The sequence below is a fragment of the Camellia sinensis genome, chromosome 5 (assembly GCF_055761805.1).
Source record: "Camellia sinensis isolate YWXY chromosome 5, ASM5576180v1, whole genome shotgun sequence".
Lineage (NCBI taxonomy): Eukaryota > Viridiplantae > Streptophyta > Magnoliopsida > Ericales > Theaceae > Camellia > Camellia sinensis.
In genome coordinates this window covers 13,888,939-13,905,930 of record NC_138965.1, presented here as the reverse complement: position 1 = coordinate 13,905,930, position 16,992 = coordinate 13,888,939, and the positions used below count along the sequence as shown (strand labels likewise).

The following is a 16,992-nucleotide window of genomic DNA, read 5'->3' as shown; positions in this document are numbered from 1 at the left end:
AATGGTGTTTTCTTCAAGGTCCCTGCTTGCTGTCTGCCCCTCGCCATCTGATTGTACTGTTGGTGAGTCTTGGTTTGTTTCTTCCTTGCTGTCTTTAATTTGGTCTGCCTTGGAGTCTGACAGAGTGCTTTCTGCTAGGGGTTGCGCTATTCCGGCGTCAGCTTCCATCCCTAGTTCGGTTGTGTCAGTTAGGTCGACTGGACAGATATGATGACTTCTAGGAGTGAACTCTACGACGAAGTCTGCCAAAGATTGGGCTTTTATTGCGGTCCTGGGTTGGAACTTGATGTCGAATTGTCCCAACTCTACTGCCCACTTCAAAATTCGCCTAGAAAAGTTCGCCCTCTCAAACAAAGCTTTTAGTGGGAAAGCTGTGAGGACGACTATGGTATGGGCGTGAAAGTAGTGTGCCAATTTCCTGGAGGCCATCATCAAGGCTAATGCCAATTTTTCCAGTGGCAAATACCTTGTTTCAGCTCTCAGCAACGTCTTGCTGACATAATAGATGGGCAAGTGTTGGATTCCTTCTGCATGAACCAACACTGCGCTAACTGCGTGCTGAGAGACCGCCAGGTATAAGAAGAGTTCTTCACCAGGTACTGGGGTAACAAGCAGTGGTGGGGAAGACATATATTCCTTCAAGCTTTCCAGAGCTTGGTCGCATTCTTCATCCCACTCAAACTTGGCCTTTAGGGCATGAAAAAATGGTCGTAGTCTATCTGACGACCTGCTTATGAACCGGTTGAGTGCAGCTGCCATGCCGGTGAGATGCTGCACTTTTTTCACAGAGTTTGGCCTCTCCAAATCTTGGATGGCCTTGATCTGGGAGGGGTCTGCTTCTATACCTCGGTTGGTCACAAAGAAACCCAGGAATTTGCCAGATCCTACTCCGAATGCACACTTGGACGCATTAAGGTGCAACTTGTGCTTCTTTAGGATCTCAAACATTTCGCCTAGGTCTTTAAGATGGTCATTCTCATCCTTTCTCTTGACCACCATGTCGTCGATGTAAGCCTCCATTGTTCTGCCTAATAATGGTTCAAACATCTTGGTGACCATCCGTTGGAATATTGCCCCTGCATTTTTCAAGCCAAAGGGCATGACCTTGTAACAGTATAGTCCTCTTGGAGTCGTAAAGGACGTGACCTCCTGGTCTGGTTCATGCATGGCGATCTGGTGGTAGCCTCTGTATGCATCCAGAAAGCTAAGTCGGTTGTGTCCCGCCGTTAGGTCTACCAGTTGATCTATCCGTGGTAGAGGAAAGCTGTCTTTTGGGCATGCCTTGTTGACTGTTTTGTAGTCGACGCAGACACGCCATTTGCCATTCTTCTTTGGCACTATGACCGTGTTGGAGATCCATCTTGGGTAATGCACTTCTCTAATTGCTCCTGTCTCCAGCAGGTTACCTACTTCTTCTCCCACTATTTCGGCATGGTGAAGTGCCGATCGGCGAGTGCGTTGAATGACTGGCCTGGCGGATGGGTGGACATTGAGTTGGTGACTGATAAAGTTTGGATCAATGCCTGGCATGTCGTAGGGTGTCCAGGCGAACACTTCAATATTAGAGGTCATGAATTCCAAGACCTCTAATCTCTCAGTGCTGGACAACGACGAACCGAGCAAGAAGAACTTATCCGGGTTCTTTTCATCTATTTTTACCTCTACCAAGTCCTCCACTGCTTTCTGATCAGCTTCTTTGTCGACATCCGCGAATAGTTCATTGCTTTCAAGTTCTTCCACCGAAATGAACGTATCCTTTGGCAGCGCGGCTGCCATTCACCGTGGCGAAACATTGCTTTGACATGATCTGATCTCCATAGACTTCTTCAATTAGTCTGGTGTCATTGGGAAACCGCATTACTTGGTGGTAAGATGATGCCACCGATCGCATGGCATACAGCCATGTTCTGCCCAAGATGATGTTGTAAGTGGAGGGGACCTTCAATACCCAGAACTCCACTTGTTTTGTTACGCTTCCTGCTCTGACTGGAAGAATTATTTTGCCGACGGGCCATTCTGGCATGGAGTTGAATCCAATTAGGGGAGATACTGCAGGCGCCAAGTCTTTGTCTTGTAGCCTCAGTTGTTTAAATGTTTCGTAGTACATGATTTCACATGAACTACCCTGGTCTATCAAAATCCGCTTGACGTCAAAATCCTTGACTCGGAGAGTGACGACTAGGGCATCATTGTGTGGACAGTATATCCGTTCTAAGTCTTTATCTGAAAAAGACATGACGTTTGTTGCCTCTGTCTTCCCCTTCTTTGTGGCAGGTTGGGCACTTAGCACCTCTCTTAAATGTTCAGCCTTTTTGATTGATCCCCTGAGCTCGCATACACGCTCAGGTTCAAAGACTCCATGTATCACATTGATAATGCCTTGAGGTGGGGCGTCGATTGGCATTCCGTTGGGGTTATTGTGATCCTGTGGGGCTGGTTGCGTCCCTCCTTCAATGTACTTGTCCAAGTGGCCTGCTGCCACCAACTCTTCTAGGTGTTGTCTCAATGGTGTGCAATTCTCCGTGTGGTGTCCTTTTTCTTTGTGGAAGGTGCACCGCGATCTTTCGTCATAGTCCTTCTGGGCTTCTCCTAGCTTGGCTGGCCACTTGACGAAAGGCTCATCTCTTATTTCGCTCAGAATCCGATATATCGGTTTCTTGAACACCGTGGTTATAGCAGTGCAGATCCTCAACCATCTTTTATTCGGGTCTTCTCCGTTATCTCGCCTGCCACGTCCGTTTCTGTTCTGACGATCTACCGTGTTGACCTTTGCTGAGGTCTTCTTTTCTGGTACTGCGGTCGCACCAGATTTCGCTTTGGCACGTGCACCATCCTCTTCTACCCTGATGTGCTGGTGCACTCTTTCCATCAAGGCTTCCTGTCACGACCCAAACCCGGCCCTATGGATTTGGCACCGTAACCGGCCAGTAATCCGAGATTACCGAAGGCCTGCTGAACAGTAATACAGTGAAACAGAGTACAGGGCCTGGCGGAAGCCAATACAGTAAATAAATAGTGTCCAATGAGCTGTGACAGTCTGTATGCAAAAGGACTTTTCACACATTTATACATAAACAGTGCAGAATAGTATACACAATATTCACATGCATTCAGATTAGGGACTCGACCCTATATAACGGTACAGTAACATACAGTCTATACAGAACGGTACGGTCTATACAAAATTTACAGTCACACAGTACAGGGACCTACTCCCTGTATAACAGTACAGTAAACAGTCAGTCTATACAGAACAGTGAAACAGTACAAAAGGGGGAAATTCTAAAACACCCCTAAGCCTTAACAGTAGGCTCGGAACCTCGCGGTGAGGCACAAAGGCTGGCTTGACAAAACTGGAGTAACCCTGACGCTCCTAGCTCCGTTCTGGTGCCTGTACACCTACATATATATATGAGCAGTGAGCTAAAGCCCAGTGAATAACATAAAGCGTAAAGGGGTTTAGAATGAATGTCCTTACAGTAATGAAAACAGTTCATTTCAATCAGTATTTCAGTTGCTCAGTACAGTAAACAGTCATATGTGGTACATCCATTAGCATAACAGTAACAGTAGGTCTTAAAAGACCGAACAGTAATGATGGCCATCAGTCAGTAAACAGTAGTGGCTCCACGAGGGAACCGACAGAGATCTCTGTAACAGTAACAGTAACAGTAAACCGTAGATACTAAGGATGCCACAGTACAGTTCAGAAATAAAGGACATACATTCATTCAGTAAATAATACCAGTTCAGTAAACAGTTCAGTTCAGTATTCAAAAGATAATCAGTTGAACATATCTTTACACAATTGTTACTCACAGAGTTCTGGGCTACAGTATGCTAGAGCGTGTCTCCCCAGTTGCCAACCCTACACAGTTCACAGGTTGAACACACTAAGCTACACAGTTGGGAAATCTCATAACTTAATCCCTAATTTGCCTTGGTGTGTTCTACAACGATATCCTCATCAAGATGCCTTAAACTAGGCCTAAGAATGCCTAGGATGGGATGAGGATGCAAAAAATACACTTAGAAAACATTTTGCAAACTTTGCTGAAAATAGGAGCCTCGCTCGAGCGAGACTTTCTACGCTCGAGCGTAAGTCCAAAATCAAAGGATTCGCTCGAGCGAGGAATCCTTCGCTCGAGCGGTCTGCAAAACAGTAAAAGTACTGGATGCTGAAATTTTACGCGCGATCATCGCTCGATGGTCGCTCGAGCGGAGCCCTGGACAAAGGTGCTCGCTCGAGCGGGAAATCCTTCGCTCGAGCGAGGAAGCCAAATCTGGAATTTCCAGATCTGCCTCCCAAGCTCAAACCAAGCATTCTACCACTCCAAACTCGACCTCTTGGGCCCAAATTCTGGAAAACATCACTAAATTCAATGTATAACAAGTTTCAAAGCTCAATTGATGAAACCAAAGCCCAAGGGTGTTTAATTAAAGCCCCATTCAAACCCATCTTCAAAAATATGAAGAACATGCAAACATGCAAGGATTTAAACCAAATCAAAGCTTCAAAGCTTGTTCAAATGAGCTCATTCTTTTCAAAACAAGATGAAAACATGGTCTACTCTTACAACATGGACATGCATGTAACCATTTACCATGAATTCAACTCAAAACTCATTAATTCAACCATGCATGCAAGAAATGAGCCTCAATTCACCATTAATGACCCAAATCATGACTTAGTTCTACAATGAAGCATGAACCATGCAAGAACTAGTTCAATAGCATCAATAAGAAGATAAGATCCTTACCTAGAGCTTGAATTAGAAGACTAGGAGCTCAAATATGCAATCTATACTTCAATTCCTTCAATTCTCCAAGCAAAACCCAAGGTAGAATTCAATTCCTCTCACTCTCTCTCCTCTCTTCCCTCTTGGTCGGCAATGAGAAGGAAAATGGCTGAGGAAATGTTGTTCTTGGCTCAAGTATGTGTGTGAGATAGTGGCCCACTCAATGGCAAAACGGTAATTAAGTCCAACTCTTCAATTGGCTTATTTTAATCTAATTTAATCACACCTAATCAGTTTTCCGATAATTATACCATAAAATCATATTAATTATGAGGGTCACGGAACATCAATCGGTTTCTAATTCGGCCGCCGATAAGGCCTTCAATTAGTAGTTTAAACATATAAACATGAACAGATAATCAGACAATCAAACAGATAGAATGCAATTAAGTAACATATACTCAGTTAATTCAGATTCCAATTTCAATCAGTCAGTTCAGTACTTTACTCAGTTCAATTATCAGTCAGTTATCAGTTCCGTTTAGCAGTAATCGGTAATTATCGGTAATCAATCAGTCCTTAATCAGTAAACAGTATGAGGGTTGTTACAGTCTCCCCTCCTTATAAAGAGTTTAGTCCTCTAAACTCGAGTTACCTTCATTCTGGAAGAAAACAGGATTCAGTGGAAACAGTTCAGGATATCTTTTAGCCATGTCCTCTTCCCTTTCCCACGTGGCATACATGCCACCGTGGTTCTGCCAGTCAACTTTCACTAGCGGAATCTCTTTGTTCCTCAGTTTCTTGATCCGTCGGTTTACAATCTGTATAGGCCGTTCCTCGTAAGTGTAGTCATCACTCAACACTATCCGAGTAGGCTCAATCACATGGAAAGGATCCCGGAGGTAGTCTCTCAACATAGAAATGTGGAAGACGTTATGCATATGCTCCATTTCAGGAGGAAGCGCAACTTGATACGCCACCGGATTGATTTTCTCAATGATCTCATATGGTCCGACGTATCTCGGTGCTAACTTGCCTTTGACTCCAAAACGAGTCTGGCCTTTCATTGGTGTCACTTTCACAAAAACGTGATCACCCACTTCGTATTCTCTGTCCCGTCTTCTGACATCTGCATAACTTTTCTGTCTGCTCTGTGCAGTTTTCAGTCTTTGCTGTATCAGTTTCACTTTCTCAGTTGTTTCATACACAATCTCGGGCCCAAGCAAAGGCCCATCTCCAACTTCTGCCCAGCAGATTGGAGATCTACATCTTCTGCCATACAATGCCTCAAAAGGCGCCATTCCAATACTCGAATGGTAGCTGTTGTTGTAGGCGAATTCAACTAATGGCAGATGACTTTCCCAGTCTCCCTGAAAATCAAGGACACACATTCTCAGTAAATCCTCCAGAGTTTGGATGGTCCTTTCTGATTGGCCATCTGTCTGAGGATGATAGGCACTACTCAGTCTCAATTCAGTACCCAATGCAGTCTGTAGACTCTGCCAAAACCTCGATGTAAACTTCGAATCCCTGTCAGAAACAATAGACACAGGCACTCCATGCAGTCTCACAATTTCATCAATATAGATGACAGCCAATTTGTCCGCATTATAAATCGTCTTGACAGGTAAGAAGTGAGCAGATTTGGTTAGTCTATCAACAATAACCCAAATTGAATCCATACCTTTTCTGGAGCGAGGTAATCCCACAATAAAATCCATGGTGATATGCTCCCACTTCCACTCTGGTATGGGTAGGGGTTGCAATAGTCCGGCAGGTCGTTGATGTTCAGCTTTGACCTGTTGGCAATGAAGACATTTGGATACAAAATCAGCAATTTCTTTCTTCATTCCCGGCCACCAGAAATTCTGTTTCAGATCTTGGTACATTTTCGTATTCCCCGGATGGATAGACAATTTCGAATTGTGGCCTTCTTGCAGAACTCTTCTTTTCAATTCAGTATCATTCGGTACACACAGTCTTTCTTGAAATTTCAGTACGTTATTCTCAAATTTGAGTCCCGGTCTTGGTCTAGATTCTCTTTCTTCGATGATCTTCTTCAAGAAGTCATCCAGTTGCTGTTTCTCTTTAATCTCCTCAATCAGCGCCGGTTGAGCAGAAATAGCAGCTAAGGTTCCACCTTGTTCTCTCAAAACAATTTCTATTTCAGATTTTTCAAGGTCACAAAGCAACTCTTTCTGTCCTGTAAGCAAACAGGCTAAGTTTCCAATCGATTTCCGGCTCAATGCATCGGCAACGGTATTGGCCTTTCCCGGATGGTACAATATCTGTAGGTCATAATCTTTAATCAGTTCTAGCCATCTCCGCTGTCTCATGTTCAGTTCTTTCTGTGTGAAGAAATATTTCAAACTCTTGTGGTCGGTGTACACTTCACATGTCACCCCATACAGATAGTGACGCCAGATTTTCAGTGCAAATACTACTGCAGCAAGTTCCAGATCATGGGTTGGGTAGTTCTTTTCATGCGGTCTCAGTTGTCGGGAAGCATAAGCAATAACTCTCCCATTCTGCATTAAAACACACCCCAGACCCTTATGAGAAGCATCACTAAATACAGTATAACCATCCGTACCTGAGGGTAAGGTAAGAACTGGTGCAGTCACTAATCGAGTTTTCAACTCCTGGAAGGCAGATTCCCTTTGGTCAGTCCAGTCAAATGATGTCCCCTTCTGAGTTAACTGTGTCAGTGGTAGGGCAATTTTGGAGAAATCTTTGACAAATCTTCTGTAATATCCAGCCAATCCCAAAAAGCTTCGGACTTCAGTCACATTGGTCGGTCTAGGCCAGTTCACTACAGCTTCAATTTTCTGCGGATCAACAGAAATTCCATTTTTGCTAACAACATGCCCCAAAAACATAACATGGTCAAGCCAAAATTCACATTTAGACAGTTTAGCATACAGTTTCTGTTCTCTTAAGGTTTGTAGGGCAAGTCTCAGATGATGTTCATGTTGTTCTATACTTTTGGAGTAAATCAATATGTCATCGATAAATACAACAATAAAGTCATCGAGGTATGGTTTGAAAATTCTGTTCATGAGGTCCATAAAAGCAGCTGGTGCATTCGTGACTCCAAAAGGCATAACTAAAAATTCGTAATGTCCATACCTCGTTCTAAAAGCAGTTTTATCAATGTCTTCCGGTTTAACCTTCAGTTGATGATACCCCGATCTGAGATCAATCTTAGAAAACACTTGCGCACCCTGTAACTGATCAAATAAATCATCAATGCGCGGTAATGGGTATTTATTCTTTACAGTTACCTTATTCAGTTCACGGTAGTCAATGCACAGTCTCAGTGAGCCATCTTTCTTCTTGACAAACAAAACAGGAGCACCCCATGGCGAAGTGCTAGGTCTGATGAACTTTTTATCTAACAGTTCTTGCAATTGCACTTTCAGTTCTTTCAGTTCAGTTGGAGCCATTCTGTAAGGAGCTTTAGAAACTGGTTGTGTTCCGGGAATCACATCAACGGTAAATTCAATCTCCCTATCAGTCAAATCTCCTGGAAGATTATCTGGAAAAACATCTGGGAATTCTCTGACTATGGGAATACAATTCACATCAGTTTTAACACTATCATCAGTAGACACAGTCAGTACAGAACACAGATATCCTTCACACCCCTTTCTAATTAATTTAACAGCTTTTACTGACGAAATCAAATACGGAGGAGGTACTACTCCACTCCCATTAAACACAAATTCAGGTAGACCAGGTGGACGGAAAACAACTTGCTTGGTCACACAGTCAATAGTGGCATGATATTTTTGTAACCAATCCATCCCCAATATTACATCAAAATGATCAATGTTCAATGGCAGTAAATCAATAAACAGATGCATATCCCCAACAATGATTTCACATGCGGGGTACATATAAGCACATGTCATGGATCCCCCTACGGGTGATGATACGGCTAGCAGATAGTTCATGGGTTCTAAGGGCCTATTCAATTTCCGTGAAAAGGCATGCGACACATATGAATGCGTAGACCCCGAATCAATCAGTACATATGCATTTTGAGTACAGATAGAGAGAATACCTGACACAACGGTCTCGGTATTCTGCACATCTCCCGGTACTAGTGCGAACACTCGGCCTTGCCTCACAGGCTCTTTCCCGGTAGCTTTAGGGTTAGGCTTTGGTGGAGCATTTGATGCTGCGCCGCTGGCTGCAGCTTTGCTATTGCCTTGAGGAGCAGAAGGGCAATCTTTAACCATGTGGCCCACCTTGCCACACCTGTAACAGGCTCCAGATATTCTGTAGCAAACCCCTTTGTGCTTCTTGCCACATTCAGAACAGGGTGGTATGAAACCACTCCCTTGGCTGGGGCTAGTTGTCAACCCCGTATTCTGTTTCTTGTTGGCTGGGTTGTGCTTGCCTTTCTTAAATTTGAAACTCTGCCTTTTTCCATGCCATTCAGTTGTTGGTGTTTCAGATTGTTTCACTGCTGCAATGTTCGACTCGGCCATCAATGCCCGGTCGAGAACACCCACAAAAGTCGGTAATTTCAAAACATTTATCCGGTCAAGTATTGCCACATTAAGGCCGCCTTCAAATTTTCTGGCCTTCTTATATTCGGTATCCACCATGTGCGGTGCATAACGGGCAAGTTCAGTAAATTTTGTTTCATATTCGGCAACCGACGTGGTGCCCTGTTTCAGTTGTTCAAACTCAGTTACTTTCCTATCCCTGACACACTGAGGGAAGTACTTTTCAAAGAATGACTCCTTGAACTGAGCCCAAGTCATAACAGTAGTTGTATCGCGGATCAACATCCACCACCTTCTAGCTTCTTCTTGCAAGGTGAAGGTAGCTAACAGTACTTTATTCGCTTCTGAGCACGGAAACACTTCAAATAGTTTCTCTGTTTCCAGAACCCAAGCTTCAGCCTTTAACGGTTCAAGGCCTCCCTGGAAGGATGGCGGTTTCATTTTGCTGAACTTCTGGGTGAGAGCAATAATATCCCCATCATCCACATTCACATTAGGTTCCGGCTGTACCGGAGGAGGAGGAGGTGGGGGCGGTTGGTTCTGTTGCTGCTCAAGTCTAGCAGTTATCAGTTCTATCATTCTTTCCATTCTTTCCATTCTTGCCTCGGTAGACGAGGATTCAGGTTCATTTGCATTGTCCATTTCGCTATAAGCAGTTATAACAGTTTTATACATAAGCAGTCATTTGTTTAACAGTTTAACACATTAACAGATATTCAGTCATAACATAACCACACACTTATCATGCTCATGAGATGCCCTAATCACTTTTCTAGGACACCCTATAGCTCATTTGGACACGTGTGTGCGGTATAACTCGTGGTTAAGTATCGCTCTGATACCACTCTGTCACGACCCAAACCCGGCCCTATGGATTTAGCACCGTAACCGGCCAGTAATCCGAGATTACCGAAGGCCTGCTGAACAGTAATACAGTGAAACAGAGTACAGGGCCTGGCGGAAGCCAATACAGTAAATAAATAGTGTCCAATGAGCTGTGACAGTCTGTATGCAAAAGGACTTTTCACACATTTATACATAAACAGTGCAGAACAGTATACACAATATTCACATGCATTCAGATTAGGGACTCGACCCTATATAACGGTACAGTAACATACAGTCTATACAGAACGGTACGGTCTATACAAAATTTACAGTCACACAGTACAGGGACCTACTCCCTGTATAACAGTACAGTAAACAGTCAGTCTATACAGAACAGTGAAACAGTACAAAAGGGGGAAATTCTAAAACACCCCTAAGCCTTAACAGTAGGCTCGGAACCTCGCGGTGAGGCACAAAGGCTGGCTTGACAAAACTGGAGTAACCCTGACGCTCCTAGCTCCGTTCTGGTGCCTGTACACCTACATATATATATGAGCAGTGAGCTAAAGCCCAGTGAATAACATAAAGCGTAAAGGGGTTTAGAATGAATGTCCTTACAGTAATGAAAACAGTTCATTTCAATCAGTATTTCAGTTGCTCAGTACAGTAAACAGTCATATGTGGTACATCCATTAGCATAACAGTAACAGTAGGTCTTAAAAGACCGAACAGTAATGATGGCCATCAGTCAGTAAACAGTAGTGGCTCCACGAGGGAACCGACAGAGATCTCTGTAACAGTAACAGTAACAGTAAACCGTAGATACTAAGGATGCCACAGTACAGTTCAGAAATAAAGGACATACATTCATTCAGTAAATAATACCAGTTCAGTAAACAGTTCAGTTCAGTATTCAAAAGATAATCAGTTGAACATATCTTTACACAATTGTTACTCACAGAGTTCTGGGCTACAGTATGCTAGAGCGTGTCTCCCCAGTTGCCAACCCTACACAGTTCACAGGTTGAACACACTAAGCTACACAGTTGGGAAATCTCATAACTTAATCCCTAATTTGCCTTGGTGTGTTCTACAACGATATCCTCATCAAGATGCCTTAAACTAGGCCTAAGAATGCCTAGGATGGGATGAGGATGCAAAAAATACACTTAGAAAACATTTTGCAAACTTTGCTGAAAATAGGAGCCTCGCTCGAGCGAGACTTTCTACGCTCGAGCGTAAGTCCAAAATCAAAGGATTCGCTCGAGCGAGGAATCCTTCGCTCGAGCGGTCTGCAAAACAGTAAAAGTACTGGATGCTGAAATTTTACGCGCGATCATCGCTCGATGGTCGCTCGAGCGGAGCCCTGGACAAAGGTGCTCGCTCGAGCGGGAAATCCTTCGCTCGAGCGAGGAAGCCAAATCTGGAATTTCCAGATCTGCCTCCCAAGCTCAAACCAAGCATTCTACCACTCCAAACTCGACCTCTTGGGCCCAAATTCTGGAAAACATCACTAAATTCAATGTATAACAAGTTTCAAAGCTCAATTGATGAAACCAAAGCCCAAGGGTGTTTAATTAAAGCCCCATTCAAACCCATCTTCAAAAATATGAAGAACATGCAAACATGCAAGGATTTAAACCAAATCAAAGCTTCAAAGCTTGTTCAAATGAGCTCATTCTTTTCAAAACAAGATGAAAACATGGTCTACTCTTACAACATGGACATGCATGTAACCATTTACCATGAATTCAACTCAAAACTCATTAATTCAACCATGCATGCAAGAAATGAGCCTCAATTCACCATTAATGACCCAAATCATGACTTAGTTCTACAATGAAGCATGAACCATGCAAGAACTAGTTCAATAGCATCAATAAGAAGATAAGATCCTTACCTAGAGCTTGAATTAGAAGACTAGGAGCTCAAATATGCAATCTATACTTCAATTCCTTCAATTCTCCAAGCAAAACCCAAGGTAGAATTCAATTCCTCTCACTCTCTCTCCTCTCTTCCCTCTTGGTCGGCAATGAGAAGGAAAATGGCTGAGGAAATGTTGTTCTTGGCTCAAGTATGTGTGTGAGATAGTGGCCCACTCAATGGCAAAACGGTAATTAAGTCCAACTCTTCAATTGGCTTATTTTAATCTAATTTAATCACACCTAATCAGTTTTCCGATAATTATACCATAAAATCATATTAATTATGAGGGTCACGGAACATCAATCGGTTTCTAATTCGGCCGCCGATAAGGCCTTCAATTAGCAGTTTAAACATATAAACATGAACAGATAATCAGACAATCAAACAGATAGAATGCAATTAAGTAACATATACTCAGTTAATTCAGATTCCAATTTCAATCAGTCAGTTCAGTACTTTACTCAGTTCAATTATCAGTCAGTTATCAGTTCCGTTTAGCAGTAATCGGTAATTATCGGTAATCAATCAGTCCTTAATCAGTAAACAGTATGAGGGTTGTTACACTTCCATGGTGAGGGGTGGCGTCATGGTGATTGAGTCCCTTAGTCTGTTCCCAACTGGAAGGCCTCTTTTATACTGTGCAATGGCAAGATTGGTGGGGCAGTCCGCAACCTGATTGAATGTCTCCCAGTAGCGACTGTTGTAAGATCTTAGGGTCTCTTTATCGCCCATGTCGATGGAGAGTAGCTGGTCGATCTCCACCGGGGTTTTAGTGTTTGTTCGGAACCTTGTCACGAAGGCTTCTGCCAACTGTGCCCAAGAGGCTATACTGCCTTCTGGAAGTTTTCAAACCAAGTCAAGCCTAGGTCGCCAAGACTTGATGGGAAGAGTATGCACATTAAGACCTCGTTTCGCCTGTACACAGCCATGACCTAGCGAATGTGGCTCAAGTGTGAATAGGGATCCGTCTTCCTTTCATATGTAGTGAATTTGGGTTGAAAGAAGCCTGTTGGTAGGGGCGCGTTTTCAATCGCCGGAACAAACGGCGAAGTCTGTAGCCTGGCTAATGCTTTGTCCGTTGGTTCGTAGGCAGGGCGCGGTATTGGCATTCCAACCTCGACGCTTCCATGCGTCCGAGGAGCCAACCGCTGTAAGACAGAAACTCTGTGCGGATCCCGCGCCCTGGCATCCTCCTTGCATCGTGCTTTCTCTTCGAGCACGGTTCGTAAGTCGGATGATCTGGGTAATTCCGTCTGTCTAGATTTGGTTTGGTGCGAATGCGAGGGCCAATACGTGCTTCCTTCAGTGTATGATCTTTCAGATCTCGTCATCTCAGACCTGGAGTGACGAGTTCTGGAAGACCAGGATTGAGTGTCGCCTGTCTTGAGGCTTTTGCTTTCTCCTTGCGAGGGTGTAGTATTCCTACTACGATTTTCTGAGTGGCGAGGGGGCGTCTTATTTTTGCGCCCCTCTCCTGTTGCCACTTCTTTTTTCTTCATCTAGCGTTTCAAGGCCTCCATGTCCGCCGCCATCATTCTTATTAATTCATCTTGCTCTTTTACGCGATCTTCCAGAGCTTGAGGATCAATCCTCCGTCTTTGCCTATCAGGACTTTGCGAACGAGAGTGACGGGGGCTGTTAGTTCGCCTCCCCCTAGTATCCCTCCTGGTGTTATGTCGTTGGGGCTCCAAGTCCGCCATGGGAGGGACAGAGGGTAATCCTTCACGCCTTGCGCCCCCATCTGGAGTTAGCCCATCGACGGCGGACTGCGGCAATTCTTCAATGTGTGCCATTTGTTTGAAAAGAGGAGAAGCTTTAATCAAGACGTTTTGTTCTGTCTGTTTTTCCCACAAACGGCGCCAATTGTACGGGAAAGAAATAATTCTTCTCGTATAATCCTGTTGACTAAGTCTGTGCTCCTCCGTACGACGTCGCTTTGTCACCTGAAAACACAAACGTGAGCTAGCCGGTGGGTGTGTGCTGGAAACCTCTCCGATGCCTAAGTCAGCAAACTTGACAAATAGACAAAGCTCTTTTTATTCAGAAAGCAAAGTTGTGTGTTACCTCTCCCAATGTGATGTTTGTGAGCTTTTATAGGTTTCACCTGGTATAATCCTAGTAGGACTTCTACTCCTCCATGTAGAGTCCTCCTAGGATTCATACTCCTGTAGGATAATGCTTATCCTTTAACACCCCCCTCACTGCTTAAACCAAGTGAGATGGTTTTTACCATGACCGAACTACCATATGACCGAAATAAAACTAGCTATGCTGAGCCACAGAGTAGGCCGAACTATCCTTAGTTCAGCTTTCCTTTTACTCCTCCTTATCTCGGTTCTCTCCTGTTCAACCCATGGTGTGTTGGACCGAACTAATCAAATTGTGACCGGTGTAACTCCAAGGCCGGTTTAACTCAAAGGTACTGCTTAGACCGATCTAACTTCGTTCTTACGTTGGACCGGACTAGCTCCAAAACATTCAGAAAATCGGAATAACTTGTACGTAACTAGGGCCGGAGTAACTTTTACGGCCTTTTTTACACAGCCCTTTGTATTGTGGCCCAATATGACAATCTCATAGCTCGGCCCAATTTTTACCAAAATTACCCTCTCGGCATCAAAAGTAAAAATAAATAAATAAAATTAAAATTCTAATATATAAATTTTAAATGTTTTTATATATTTAAAAAAACATTTCAAAACGAGGACTTACAAACTTTTTTTTTTTTTTTTTTTAAAAAATATCTACATAAATCATATGTGTAGGGCCGACAAATACATATATCCAAATAAAGGGAAGCATACATCAAAATTAACCCCGGTTAAAACACTATCTAACCCCGGTCACCTCAACCATATCCTTTCCATATCAACTCTCCCTCGTTTGCACACGTGTCCATCATCAACGTCCCAGATCAACCTTAATCCCCCCTCCTAATCCCCTATATAAACTCGTCTCCGTCGCCTTAAACCCTATGCAATTTTAGTTGACGAAGTCAGAGAGAGAGAAAAAAAAAAAAACCTCAGAGGTCTGCAACGATGGCAAACCCTATAGTCTTCTTCGAGATGGCGATCGGAGGCAACGGCGTGGGCCGAATCGTGATGGAGCTCTACGCCGACACCACTCCTCGCACTGCTGAGAACTTCCGAGCTCTCTGCACCGGCGAGAAGGGCGTTGGCAAGAGCGGCAAGCCTTTGCACTTCAAGGGATCGTGCTTTCACCGTGTGATCCCCGGATTCATGTGCCAGGGCGGCGATTTCACTGCCGGAAACGGTACCGGCGGCGAATCGATCTATGGAGCTAAGTTCGCCGATGAGAACTTCATCAGGAAGCATACTGGTCCTGGAGTGCTTTCCATGGCCAACGCTGGTCCTGGAACTAATGGATCTCAGTTCTTCATCTGTACTGCGAAGACTGAGTGGCTTGATGGAAAGCATGTTGTGTTTGGGAGAATTGTGGAGGGAATGGATGTTGTGAAGGCGATCGAGAAGGTCGGATCGAGCTCTGGAAGGACCTCGAAGACCGTTACGATCGCTGATTGCGGTCAGATTTCTTAAAAACTGGAACTCAAATCTGTGATCTGATCTGATCTGATCAGATCAGATCGATTTGAGGAGTGTTTATCTATCTAGGGTTTCTGGTTTGGAAATTTACGCTTTTGTCTTGTGTGCTGGTTCAATGGAGGCTTTTTTATGTAGTTTTAAACAAAGTGCTCCTCTTAAAATAAGAAAGGTTTACTTCGTCTTCTACATCGATATTTTGATTCTATAGTTATTCGTCTTCGAATTGAGTTCTGTGAATGTGATCGTTTGGTTCTTTGTTTGTATTTAATATTTTGTGAAGGTCGATTCGATGTTTAGGGCCATTTGATTCCATTTTTTGTTTACGTTGTGATTGGTTGGGAAATTTGGAGGGAATTTTGGAGAAGGATTTGGAAAGCAAAAAAAAAATTGTGAGTTAAATTATGCGAATTGGGAAATTTGGAGGGAATTTTGGAGAAGGATTTGGAAAGGAAAGGAAAAGAAAAAATGTGAGTTAAATTATGTGAAATATAAGTATATTTTATTTATATTTTTTATTTTATTTTTTAAATTTCTTCTCAAATTCTCAAATGCATTATTAAAGAATTGGTTTTCGAGTCATTATCAGGGAAAGATGGGAAAGGGAGTTTTTTGTTTTTTGAAAAAAAAAAAAAAAAAAACGTAGCTTTGTTGATTACTCTCATTTTTGGAGAAAAAAAAACTGTTTTTTTTTTGAATTTTTCTTTATCTATAGTGTTTTAAAAAGTTATATTAAATTTTTTTAATCCTGTTGAGGCATATTTAAAAAGAATATTTTTTAATAAAAAATTATTAAAAATGAAAATTAGTTAAAAATTTTAAATTTCGTTTGGTAATTATCAAATTATAATTTCATCAATTGATTTGAATGTGATATTTATTTTGAATTTTTAAATTATAATTTTATATTTATTTTTTAAAACTTAATTCGAAACATAATTATTATTTTTTAAAATTTATAACTAAACACATAATTTAATTTTTTTAAAAAAAAATTCAATGTAAATTAATATTTTAATTTTTAAAATATTCTAAATATTTAAATATTTTAAAAATATTTTAATTTTGTTAAGATTTTTAATATTTAAATATGTTATGATTTTTTTAATTTTTTTTGAATATTTTTAAATATTTTAATTTCAAAATATTATGATTTTAATTTTTTAAATTTCAAAATATTTTATAAAAATAAATTCTAACTCTAATTTATAAAAATATTTTTAAATATTTTAATTTTTTTTGTTATGTATTTAGTTACGATTTTAATGTAGAGTTGTAAAAGTAGTCAGCAGTGATTGGGAGCTCTAGTAGAGCTGCTCTAATAGCAGCTCTACTAAGCTGGCAACCAATTAAAAAAAAAAAAAAAAAAACAGAAAAAGACAAAACAGTGGCCAGAAGAAGACAATTTAATGCTAAGTTTAG

At 42.1% G+C, this 16,992-nt stretch overlaps 1 protein-coding gene across 1 annotated transcript; it reads left to right on the top strand.

Annotated features, from left to right (window-relative positions):
• Positions 1-14,645: 14,645 nt before the first annotated feature.
• Positions 14,646-15,759, top strand: LOC114297584 (peptidyl-prolyl cis-trans isomerase). The gene has a single exon (XM_028242029.2). The coding sequence runs from the start codon at positions 15,049-15,051 to the stop codon at positions 15,565-15,567; it is 519 nt and encodes a 172-aa protein (XP_028097830.1). The 5' UTR covers positions 14,646-15,048; the 3' UTR covers positions 15,568-15,759.
• The last annotated feature ends 1,233 nt before the right edge of the window (positions 15,760-16,992 follow it).

Bases quoted from the DNA above. Each gene is read 5' to 3' on its own strand.
- LOC114297584 (XM_028242029.2), top strand. From the start codon at position 15,049: ATGGCAAACCCTATAGTCTTCTTCGAGATGGCGATCGGAGGCAACGGC.